Source organism: Mastigoproctus giganteus, chromosome 11, assembly GCF_048544385.1.
Source record: "Mastigoproctus giganteus isolate SK-2022 chromosome 11, ASM4854438v1, whole genome shotgun sequence".
Classification (NCBI taxonomy): Eukaryota; Metazoa; Arthropoda; class Arachnida; order Uropygi; family Thelyphonidae; genus Mastigoproctus; species Mastigoproctus giganteus.
The window spans coordinates 96,232,499-96,245,383 of NC_143585.1; the positions used below are offsets into that span (position 1 = coordinate 96,232,499).

A 12,885-nucleotide genomic window follows, 5' to 3' on the forward strand; every position below is an offset into this window, starting at 1 on the left:
TAGCTGACCACAGGCTAACTAAAGAGTTCTTTAAGAATTCTTCTAGTCTGCGACGGGATGTGAACCCAGTCTTTCTCTTTCCATACTAGTGAAAAATGGAAAACATACTGACTCATGGGATCCTCTTCTAGCAGTCTCGTTTGAGTGGTTTCCATTTAATGAGAGAATACTAAACGTACCAAGACCGAAGTATGGTAATTGTCAGTTAATTTGACAAAATAGTATAAAATGGTGACGTTTAATGTGGATTCAGGTGTGCAGAACTAAAATATCGAACTGAAAATTTTACATTAAACATATTGGCATTCTAATATCGAAAGCCATGTTTGGCAAAAGATCAGGAAAGAAGTTGAAATAACTTGTACCAGAGCTTAGAGGAGAAGGAATTAACACACAGTAGTGGTCAGAGAAATTTCCGCACCTAATTAAGCTGAAGCATCTGAAAACAGAAAAAAAAGTATCATTCATACGTTTCAGAGTCAGCATTATAAAATTGCCCACTGGAAACAGCATCCAAAAAAGTGGAGAAAGAAGTAATCAAATTACAGATATACAACCATAACGCATGTATACCGTAATCACGTTCAGTCTGGAATGACTTACACTGATACCATGAAATTTAATTACAATCTTCCCAGTGTTATCTACTATTAGAGTGCTGCAAGGCTTCTCAGATAAGATCTTAGCGAAAGCTTCCTCTTCTGGGAAAATTGTCGTTTAGTCAGTATCTAAACCAACCGTGAAACTTCCTGATGGCCTTATGATCGGATTGCAATAAGCCTGCACACAACTTTCGAATGCAAATTAGCTGAGATAAAGTTTGGGAGCGTACTTGTTTCAGTTAGCGCTGGCACACAGATGTTTCCCTACTACACCTTTTTAACGGGAAAATTAATATCACCACTACTACTTATAAAGATTATTAGGTGACTGGAGAATAACAGACACACGATAATAAAAAAAATAAATAAATGTCACACTAGGGTCACCCGGAACATTATTTCAATTACCCAAGTGTATTATGTTCGTGAATTGCGTGTGTTCTCTGGTCGATTTGCTTGTTTTGCAGGACGAAAAACCCTAGTTTTCGCAGGAAAAAAAAAAAAAACCTTGCCATCTAAGACGCCAACTAACTCAGCCACAAAGTGAAAAATGCCCATAAAATTTCCTCGCGTCGTTGATGGTATTTGAACCCAGGCCTTTTCCACCCGGTGTGGGGAGGGCGGTGGCGATATCACTGTGCTATCCGCACAAGCAACAGAAAAACTTCACACTAAAAAGCAGAAATTCTATAATTAGGGTTGTTTTAAAGACATATTCTCAGCATCCCAAATGCTGAACTTCTCTGTCACATGTCCTCACCTTAATTGTCTCTATTCTTGGTTCATTCAAAATTGTTATTCTATTATCCTTTGTTCTTTAAAAAAAAAATTCGACTGTTTTCTTCCTTATTTCAATCTTTCCTTTACCTGCACAATTTTATTTTTGTCAATCTGCATCTTATTCTTGCTGTAGTTCGTTCACTACTTGCACAGTTACCTGCTTATTTCTCAGATGAAATCGTCTTTAGCTATCAAGCTCTCTCTCTCTCTCTCTCTCTCTCTCTCTCTCTCTCTCTCTCGTTTTGGCGTATTTCACTAGTTCCCTCTCTTGAAGTACGCGTTTATGTTTCAAAGACATATTCTTCTACGAAAAAGATGTCCTTTGAAAGAAATATACACTCATAAGTGTCTATAAGAGTACTACCAAATTCTAATATATTAATCCGAAAACTTATAATGTAAAAAAACTGAAGGTGACAAGACTCTGATATGACCCACCCTGCAAGGGGAAACCAGAAACGACGGTAAACATGTCGCATAAGTATTAATAGAAGCACAAGCCAATCCCTTCCGCTGCTAAATTTGCCATTGCCCATCCCTACTGCAACTTCATTTAACTGCTTTCCTCAAAACAGCAGAAGACAAATATTTCGGAGAACCTACCGTTACTTCAGGGATGTTGTCACTCGAGATGTGACGGCCATATATAAGCGTCTGGAGAGTACCAAATTCAGGAGTCCATTTGCGGTGCTTCAGTGTTTGCAGGGCTCGACGACTTATATCTGACCACCATGAGCCAACAGGAAAAGCAGTTACAGGTCCTCGCCCTTTTAGAGGGTTTAACGTCTCTCTCCCATGAGAGTTTGCCTGTCGATCAGCGCGGCGATCTCCCCAAAAGCGTGGGGATTCTTCCCCGTGGAACCCTCTTTTCCTGTTTCCATGAGGTCCATTTGAAAGAGGCCACGGTGCTGTACCAGTATCTTCACGGTAGGTGATGCCACTTTGTTTGTTATTATTGAGATTAACGAGAGAGTTTATAACAAATTTAGGCAAGCTTCACTGTTTAAAACATAGCCATCAATGCCAAGACGGTTCATTACCGAATATGTAATGCGAAGGTCAGGTGAATTATTATAAGGAAAGCCGCTTTATACACTACGTTTTGTACTATAAAATGCACACTGCTCTCCCAATTCTAAAATCTAAGGAGCGATAAGCCTCGCGGGTATTTATATCTCAAAACACAGCGAAAGAACAGATTATTTCACGCAACAGTCTACTTTCTAATGGTAGATAGATATTAAGAGCGATGAAACTTGATTAAAATGCTTGGAAATAAATAAATAAACGATTCATCTATTTGGAATTATTTTTTGTTTGTTTTATTTATTTAATTATTATTATTTTTTTTTTTTTTTTTGCCCATGGCCATTAACACCCAAGATCGAAAAACTTGGCCACGATGTAGAAAACTGATCATATTCACTGTACTGTCAGTTTACCTTTTTAGCATTACAACGTTTGAATTATTTTTTGTTCCCAAGGTATATTTGCACATATAGGTCTACTCATTAAAAGCGGTGCGAACTTCCCGAAAAAAAAGCTGTTAGGAGTGAAATTCTTTCTTATTAAGAAAGAATTTTCTTTTCTATTTTTCTCGTGTTCTTTTATCGTTGTAACAGTTTTGACAGCTATTGCTATATCATCAGACGTTAGACCTGTTCGCACGACAAAGGCAAAACAGGCGAGAATTTATTTCTGAAGCAAGATTTGCAACCACGAGCAACCATGATGAACAGCAGCCTTTCTGAACAAAGAAATCATTGAGTTGCTTGGTTGGCATTCGTCATGAGAACATATTTTCCATCTGATGACGTGATATCTTTAAGTAAGCTTTCTCTCATGGAAAGGGACACGGGTTAAGTCGCCTAAAGTGTACGCCATTCACCACATAGTTTAGAATATGAACTGCTCATACTTCTCGACGTTTTCTGAAATTTAATACGAAAAGTAAAGTAACAGTTTAAGCATTTAGGTTAAGAGTTAAAGGAGATTTGATTATGAAGAGGTATATAGAAACAATAATTGGTACACGTTGTTCTTATAACATTCACAGCATTCATCTATTTACTCGGTTTCCAATAGCGAAAGTCGGTCTGAATTTTCTTTCATATTAGTGAGACAGCCAAATGTCCCCAATCCAAGAATAGATTATAGATTACTAAAAAATACTGTATTTTAAGATATTCCTTGAGTGGTTCGCAGGTAAACTGTATTATTTGTAGATAAAGCACTTAAATCTACATGGTTTAATTATGATTATTTCCAAGTTGGAAATACGTACATAAGGGAGTCAAACGTTTCGTGATATTTTCTTACCACTTCTTCAGTGACAGCTATCTTTGTAAAATCACCGTCACAAATGGTCACTTCCATCACAAGAACTTCTTGTGACCTAAGTGACCTCTTTTGAAGGTAATATTTTTATTAATCTTTGATTGTTCTATTTAAATATGCTGTCCTCTAGTTGTATAATTCCAGAATAAAAATACAAGTTCAGTTCTCCTCCATTATAAAAATTGTCCAATATATAAAATTATACAATGTCTGTACAAGTGTGCATTCACTAGTTGATTGGCATTTTGTGCGGGCTGAAAAAAGCAGAATAATTTACGATCATAGGGATAATCCTATTTCCCTTCCAGTCTTCGACAGGATTCGAACCCAAACTTTTCCAAACGAGTAACAAGTGATTAAACCCTCAATTTAATCGTTTATATATAGAAAACAGATTTTTCCATAAGCTGCTTTTCGATTTTCACGGAATAATTTATTCTTTACAAAACTCTACTGAGAAATACAGAAGAAACTCCATAGTCGTTCTCCACTGTGGAATACTGCCCCCCCCCCCCTCAGACTCCCCTAAATTCTTTGCATGTATCCAAAAGAGGGAAATCTGATTAATTAATAACTCGGCTTCTCTGCCTTTCTCCTACAAACTCAATTCACTTCCTATCACGTAGACGTTCGCTTGTTTGTTTGTTTCTAAAGATATTCCAGTAGACACTTTCTTCTGATTTGACATCTGTAATTCCATCCCTTTCTTCCAAGCCACTTCCGAACATGTGCATAAACGAAACAGAATTCATTCATATTTCAAATCCCAACTAACCGAAATAACTTTTCTGCTTCATTTATTTGTATATTTCTGTTCTCTGCAATAACTTTCATTTTGGATTGAGTTTTATTGGAGTATTAGCAACTAAGGCCATAATGCGCCTGTAATAACTTTCAATCGCATATATATTTCCTGAAATTACAATCAACAGGTAATACGACTTCAAGTTAAGTTTACTTTGATTTCTCAGCCTTAAAACACCCAATAACCTTTGAAGAATAGCACTGGTTCCTAACCAGGGAGACTTTTCTTCCTAGAGGTAATGTACAGTATGGTAAGAAAGCTCTCCAAAATACAAACTTTTTTGCTTAACTTTTTCATTTTCAAATTGTTGCAACACACAGAACGTGACCTTAAACAAAAAAGGGCTTTTCGAGTTTCATTTTAAATATCGTTTATTTCATTCGCAATTATTGAAATTGAAGTTCAGAGAGATGGAGCGGTAGAGAAAAATTTGAAAAGGGAACTGTATAAGAAAGTTAAGAACCCCTGAGATATGCAAACACCATAAAATGAAATATTAAGTGTGCAACTCACAAAAAGAAAACTTTATTATTTAATGAAGGTCGTGCTATTTTACATATACCACAAAGAGTCGTATATTACAAAACTCAACTGTTTGTTTTTTTGCTGTTTTCTTTCTAGATGCCAAAGACTTCGATGAATTTATTAAACGCGCCAAGCTGGCTCGTGATACTGTTAACGAAGGTCTTTTTACCTACTCCCTGTCGGTTGCCCTGCTGCACCGTGATGATTGCAAGGGTGTTCACATTCCACCTATCCAGGAAGTCTTCCCTGATAGGTTTATCCCAGCTGAAACCATCAACCTAGCAAGGAAAGAAGTATACCGCAACCCTAAAGAGGTAAGTTCATATTAAATACTGAAGAAATGCTTTAAATAATTACGTTCTTCATTAATTGTAAGGTTTATCTAATAAACGCAAAATATCAGATTGGGGTTAAGCGCCAAAGAAACTAAGAACATAAGACATCAGTATATTGAACGTCTGTAATTGAACGTATTCTTCGGTCGATTTGCTGTTTCTTGTAGGGAAAAAACCATGCATCCCTCGTATTAAACGAACAAATTCAACCATGTTGTGGGAAAAAAGACCATAAAAATTGTCACTGGCGAGATTCGAACTGGGGTCTTTTTCACCCGATGTGGGAAGTCAGTGATATAACCACTGTGCTTCTGATGTTTAATAAAAAAAAAAAAGGCTCGATAAGAAGAATCAGCAATCTATTATAAACTCTATTATAATGCAGCCGTTAAAAACGAAGATAAAATGAGTTTTCGAAGGGCACTTGTACTATGTTCCGGTCTTTATTTTCTTACTGTTTGAGAATAAAATTCTGTAGAAATAAAATTCTGTATTCGAACGATTCCCAGTCACTCTGTGACTGGGAATCGTTCGAATACGAGTGACAACTTGGTTAAGAGTGCCTGCTCACCAAGCTTTTGGGAATTTCCTGTCTCATTTTCAGATCCATGTTGCAAAGAGAATAAGATTCCCGAAGTATGAGAGAAAAATTGAAGCCGTCGAATATAAATAGCTATGCCAATGATCATTCAGTGCGAATCCAGAAAATCGTTCTCACCTTTAGCATTAGCGGATTGTAGCAGTCATTTCAATCTTGGCCAAATGGATTCGCTGTTATTGCTAAGATGGATTTTAATTTATAGTTTAAATCACTACCAAGATCGAGATCAAAACTACCTAGCTAATCGATGCCCTCCATAATGAAATACTCAGTTCTAATCTATCTTTACAAATATGTAACATAGTAAACGTGAAACAACCACTTTTAAACGTTTCAATTTACAGACGTATGCCAAACTTTCCATAAATTATTAATAAACTAGGTTAATTCAATAGTGCGCTATGTGAATAATGAAAAATGGAAAAAAATATTTTAAAAAAAGTAATTTTACTTTTTCAGTCAATAATAATTATTCTCGAAGACCTCTAAGAATCAAAGAAATTAAACACACTGCCATAACATGTTATGCCCAGTATTACTGTTTGATAAATAATATTCTCATTCGATCCTTAGGATATCGTGGTGCCTGTGGAAAAGACTGGAAATATCTTAGATCCGGAATACAAACTGGCTTACTACCGTGAGGATATCGAAACTAATGCCCATCACTGGCATTGGCACATCGTCTACCCCGCTACCTGGGATGCCGAGAAGATGGGTCACATCAAGGACAGGAAAGGAGAACTCTTCTATTACATGCATCAGCAAATGTGCGCCAGGTAAGTATCGAAAAAAAAAAAAAACCAATCCTCTCTTTCTCTGTAATTGTAATGCGGTGTGATTGTTCTTAATTCATATACGCCATTTAACTACTCTTCAATTACTTTACATAGTTAAGACTTATTACTAGATCTCTCTCTTCTCTCTCACAGATACGACTGCGAACGACTTTCCAATGGCATGAACCGCATGATTCCATTCCACAATTTTGAAGAGAAACTAGAAGGATATGCTCCTCATCTTATCTCTCTGGTTAGCGGTCTCCAGTATGGAGCTCGTCCTCAGGGATTTTCGCTTCGCGATCTGAAGGATGTTGACGTGCAGTCCATGGAACGTTGGAGAGAACGTATCATCGAAGCTATTCAACTTGGCTACGTTATCGATGAACATGGTGAGCATGTAAATCTAGATGAGGAACACGGAGCTGACATCATCGGTGCCCTTATAGAATCTAGCCACGATTCAAAGAACTCACGTTTCTACGGTAGTCTTCACAACTGGGGACATGTGATGATGGCCCGCATGCACGATCCTGATGGCCGATACCAGGTGGGTAATAACTATTATAATTAAACAATCATTTCTGTTGGTGTTTATAATGACTTCAATCAACTACAGTTAATTGTAATTAATCATTATAACAATTAATTATTACAATTATTTAGAAATTAATTTAAGTGGGAGTTTATTCTGATATTTTCCTTAAATCCCCTATTGGCAGAGATCTCAACAAATAAATATCGATAATAAACTTTATAGTTGTAATGAGCTTGTTGCTATAAGATTAGATGGAACTAACATTTGGGTAAAATTTATAATTAATAACCGAAGAGTCAAAGATATTCCTGCTTATCACTTCATCTGATCTTGTATTTACCATAGGAAAACCCAGGTGTTATGAGTGATACTTCTACCTCTCTTCGTGATCCCATTTTCTACCGGTGGCACAGATTTGTCGACAATATCTTCAAGGATTACAAATCCACCCTTCACCCTTATGAAAAGGAAGAGGTAAGATCCATGTGACTCTTTTTTGTATATATTTTAGTTTAATTAAAAACGTTAAATTAAAAATGAAATTGTCTCTAAATTAAACGCGTAATAACGGAAATAATATAAATATAATTTATTTCACAATATTTAAATGCTTTCATGTATTAATAATATTATAAGACCTAATCTTCCACATAACTTTATTTACTGTCCTCAGTACTCCTTCGATGGAATTGAAATTTTAGACGTCACAGTAAAGGCAAAAACAGACAATGTCCTGACCACCTTCTTAAAGGAAGACGTTCTGGAATTAACCCACGGCATCAACTTAGGTACCACTCACTCCGTCAAGGTAAGAAAGCTTTCGTATTTATGTAAATTGTCCGGATACGTACACACAGCAGCTTTTCAAGACTACGAATGTTAATCAAATGAAAAGAGCAAAGTCGCCGTTTCTTTATTTTTAATTAATATTTTCATGTGTAATACAAATTGTGCATTAAATACGTTAAATAATTCTAAGAGAGGTTATGATTACACTCAACTAAATATCCCAACTTTATTTGCAGGTAACGTACGATCATCTGGACCATGAACCATTCCACTACAGCATCGATGTACAGAACAAGACCGGGGCAACTAAAGAAGCTACCGTTAGGATCTTCTTGGGACCCAAGTATGATGAACTGGGTAACGTTCTTATTGCCGAAGATAAGCGCCGCTTGATGATTGAACTGGACAAGTTCCACAAGACCTGTAAGTATTAAGAAGTCCTCTCCAGCTGCACGCATGCAAGCCTTATTTAAGAAAATGAAGTTATACCATGACAAAAAATAAATCAAGGGTCTCGTAATTACTGTATATTTTTATGATTAAATATAACGGTGGAAGATTCATTTTATTCTTATCTGTTACAGAAACAAATAAGAAGAGTGACTTCAACCGGAAAAGCTTGCTTTACTTAGCAAAGAGCCTTTATTTTTCATAGTTCGTGATTCCTTGTTCAGATTAAGGACTAATTTATATTAAAGGCAAAAACACTCTTTTATTACCCTGGGTCAAGTACCTGAACAATCTCCAGGATTATACTGAAAAGTAATCTAACCACATCACATTACTGAAAAGTAATCTAACCACATCACCAGTCCACCACAATTTTATCAAGAACCAAACAATAAATTTGAAAAAAATAACACTTTCGTTGTTATATAATCCTACCTCATAAAGTTATAATGAACATAAGGGCTTCTTACTGCCTTGTTTCCAAGGTAGGTTTCACCAGCACTAAGGAAGAACGCTTTTTTGAAAAGTTTAAGCTCTTTCCGGAATCTCGTTAGAACTGAAAGTAAAATAATATTCAATGAAAGACGGTTATTCGCTATTTTTTTATCAAAGTGACAACAACAGGAACTGAGGACTGTACCGTGCTCTAGATGCTAATCGGAATCTAATTTAAAATAACGTTCACAGTCAGATGTTAAGAAAAAAACATTAAACTGAAGTGAACAGCAAAACCGATAAACGAATCAATAAAACTGATGATCTTATTTAATTTAAACTTCCACGCTTTCACCATGTATTTAAGTGACTGATACTGCTTTACACTAAAAGTTAGATGTTGGATCTTAAATTGTTTTTAAAATAAACTTACCACCAGAAAAATCTCCTCAGTCTTTTAAATTTTTTAAAATTTTTCCTACAGCACAAACGTTCAGTAACTTGTGTAAACAACAAATGAAATATTTTATTATTCACCACTTATTGGCTTCGCAATACTCCGGTTTTAATTATATGCATTTGTGTTGGAAATATCTCTTTTTCATAAGCTTTGACGAAATTTTCCTCTTAAATTTGATGATTAATACATTTATTAATACGCTATACATGAAATACCGCAGTGTAACATCTATTTGCTGTCGGTTTCGCCCTTTTTATGAAGATTAAGTAAATGGATAAGTGAGGTATCGTTATTAAAGATCAGTTATTTTTTCACATCTTCAAACATCTCTTATATTCCCTCTTACCCTCACCCCTTTCTTTCCTCTCTAGTGGCACCTGGCAAGAACACCATCTCTCGTAACTCTGTTGATTCCAGCGTCACCGTCTCACACGTCCCCACATTCGATGAACTGAAGAGTGGAGGATTTGCAGCAAACAACCAGGAATACTGCAGCTGCGGTTGGCCAGGGCACATGCTAATCCCACGAGGCACACGCAAGGGCATGGACTTCCATTTGTACGTAGTACTTACAGACTGGGAAAAGGATAAGGTAAGCAGTTGATTAAAGCATCACACTGAGTTACTTTTCTCCCCTAAGTATTTTTAAATATCAATAACAATAAACTATTCATTTAAGAAATACCCATAATCTTTTCTTATGACAGATTAATTCTACAACAGCCCATTTTTCTATTAAAACGTTTTCTAACTATTGACTAATTACTGGTTTGAATAAAAGTAATTTTATATATAATTCTTTGACAATGTAGTTCGCTGCCACAGTGATTTTGTTACCACAGAGATTTAATATGCCAACCAACAAGTTATTTTGAGTATCCGAATTGTATTAAAAGGCTTCTACTACCATTTTTGTTAAGTTTAAGTTAACGTGAAATATGCTATAGAAGTGTTTAATTCGGATAAGAACGTTTTGTGGCAATTTTTGTCTGTGGTACATGACTACTTGGCAATGTGGCAACAATAAACGATAGCTAAATTACAGAAATTGGTATGATGATTATTCCGCTCTTTATTGGTGTGAGTTTTTCTTATTATTATTAATTTTAAAACCAAAACAACTTTATATTTTTATCAAATTTGTATAATAAACGCATAATAACCGATTTATTTGCGACAGGTGAATGGTGGTGACAAGATGACATGCGCTGACGCCGTTAGCTACTGTGGTGCACTGGACCATAAATATCCAGACAAGAGACCCATGGGTTTCCCCTTCGACCGTCCTGTTGTTGACAAGACCGAAGAGGAGTTGACCGCTCACGTTTCCAATCTACATAGAACTGACATAAAGATCAAGTTCCTTTCTTAAAATGCCACTCAGTTATTAAATTGAAGCTAATCTTTCCAAGATCGTTTGTAAAACAGAAAAATGTTAAAAAAGATTATGGTTAATGAATAAATTGCAGTTGTGAACAGTAAACGTTTGCAATGTGTTTTTTACTTAATATCATACGCCGTTACATTTTATAAAAGGTGAAGGGTCATTTTTCTGATAATTTTAACTCGGTATGTGAATGAAAATTGGAAGTTCTCACCTATAGTTTGAAATAGCATGAGCATGAGTGCGCTTTTAAATTTGTCATGATAAAAGAAGTTTAAATAGAAATGGCCTGATCACTTCTTAAAGTAAGTATTACATAACCTCATTTTTAAACACAGTAAATGTACAATGAAACTTACTGCAATGAGATTACTTTCATTATTCTGAATTAACTTAGAGAAACCAAAGTTTTCTTTAACTCTGTTTACAAAATAAAGTGCAGTAACTTTTATGTCGATATATAAACAAGAAGTCATATAACCACTTATTTTTTTATAAAAAAAAAACAGTGAGACTAAACATGCAATGAATATATCGGATGTTACAGATATGGCTATAAATAAAATTCACTTCTCCTTCAATGTGCCGTCTCTTTGCAGAGGTTGGCTGTCAAATTCTCAATGGACGTACGCGAGGTAGAAGCCCTAAACAAACCCTCGTTATTCTGATCATACCACTCTCTGAAGTTTGCCAACCAAGATGAAAGCATTCCTTCTTTTCCCTCGACTTCTTTTTCTATTATCTCTTCTGTACATCTTTCTGCAGCTTTCTTAAAAATTCCTTCAGAATAAACGTTGAACAATATAGGTGATAAAATACAACCTCGACGAATCCCTCTTTTAATTTTTATCTCTTCCGACTTTCCTCTTTCAATGCATACTCTTGATGATTGTCCCCAATACAAATTCACAATTATTCCGATGTCCTTGCCATCAATTTCAATCTTCTCTAATATTTAAACATTTTGTCATGTCGCACTCGATCGAAGGCTGTCTCATAATCCAAGAACCAGATGTACACTTCCTGATTCACATCTCGACATCTTTCTACTAGAGTTCTAACTGCAAACAAAGCTTGCCTCGTACCCAGTCCTTACCGGAAGCCAAATTGAGAGAATCACTAGTATTTCCTCACATCTTTTATAAATTCGATTGTGTGTAATCCTGAGAAGTATCTTCAAAGCATGACTCAAACTTATTGTTCTAAATTGAAAACGTCTATTTGCATTTGCACTTTTAGCATTTAGCATTTAGCATTAGCATTAGTAGAGGCATTTGATGCAAGAAAGCAAGCTTATGCAGCATCAGCCAAAAAAAAAAAAAAAAAAGTAACATAAATAAATAAAAATAACCACTTCCACTTCACCCCTCTGTTCGTTCGAAATACCTGTCCAGCTGAGCCTTAAACTTATTTAGGCTATCAACTTCCACGACAAGGGATGGAAGTCTGTTCCACCCACCAACCACCCGCTGGCTAAAGGCAAATTTCCGCACATCTATCCTACATCTGTCTTTCCTCAATTTGAATTTATGCCCTCTCAGGTGATTTTTCTGAGCTAGAGGAAGAATCCCATCAGCATTGAGCATGCTCAAACCATTCAAGGCTTTGTACACCTCTATCAGATCACCCCGCTGGTGCCTAGTTTCCAGACACTGTAATTTGCAAAACTTAAGCCTTTCTTCGTAAGAGAACCCCTTTGTCCCATTCACCAATCTAGTTGCCCTTCTCAGTACTCGTTCCAGCAGCTCTACATCCTTCCTGAAATGAGGCCTCCAGGCCTGTATACAGTACTCCAGGTGTGGCCTGACCACTGCCTTATACAAGGGAATAATCACCTCCTTATCCCTGCTAGAAAACTTCCTATATATCATTGACAATACACCATGAGCTACTCTTGCAGCTCGTCTGCACTGCTCAGAGAACTTCATATCTGCCTGCACCACCACCCCCAGGTCCCTTTCATTCTCTACCACTGTCAGTGTAGTACCACAGAGTTGATACGTTGCTCTGGGGTTGCTGTTTCCCATATGTAGTACTTTACATTTGTCAATGTTAAACTTCATTT

At 36.2% G+C, this 12,885-nt stretch overlaps 1 protein-coding gene across 1 annotated transcript; it reads left to right on the top strand.

Annotated features, from left to right (window-relative positions):
• Positions 1-2,050: 2,050 nt before the first annotated feature.
• LOC150078278 (hemocyanin AA6 chain-like) lies at positions 2,051-10,919 on the top strand. The gene is made up of 9 exons (XM_090385132.1): positions 2,051-2,309; positions 5,146-5,363; positions 6,559-6,764; positions 6,918-7,314; positions 7,648-7,776; positions 7,976-8,110; positions 8,328-8,514; positions 9,808-10,028; positions 10,617-10,919. Exons 1-9 carry the CDS (start codon positions 2,114-2,116, stop codon positions 10,806-10,808), a joined length of 1,881 nt encoding a protein of 626 aa, XP_090241258.1. The 5' UTR covers positions 2,051-2,113; the 3' UTR covers positions 10,809-10,919.
• Positions 10,920-12,885: the final 1,966 nt, after the last annotated feature.

Bases quoted from the DNA above. Each gene is read 5' to 3' on its own strand.
- LOC150078278 (XM_090385132.1), top strand. From the start codon at position 2,114: ATGAGCCAACAGGAAAAGCAGTTACAGGTCCTCGCCCTTTTAGAGGGT. The intron at 2,310-5,145 runs GTAGGTGATGCC...TTTTCTTTCTAG, and splicing joins GCTGTACCAGTATCTTCACG to ATGCCAAAGACTTCGATGAA. The intron at 5,364-6,558 runs GTAAGTTCATAT...TTCGATCCTTAG, and splicing joins TATACCGCAACCCTAAAGAG to GATATCGTGGTGCCTGTGGA.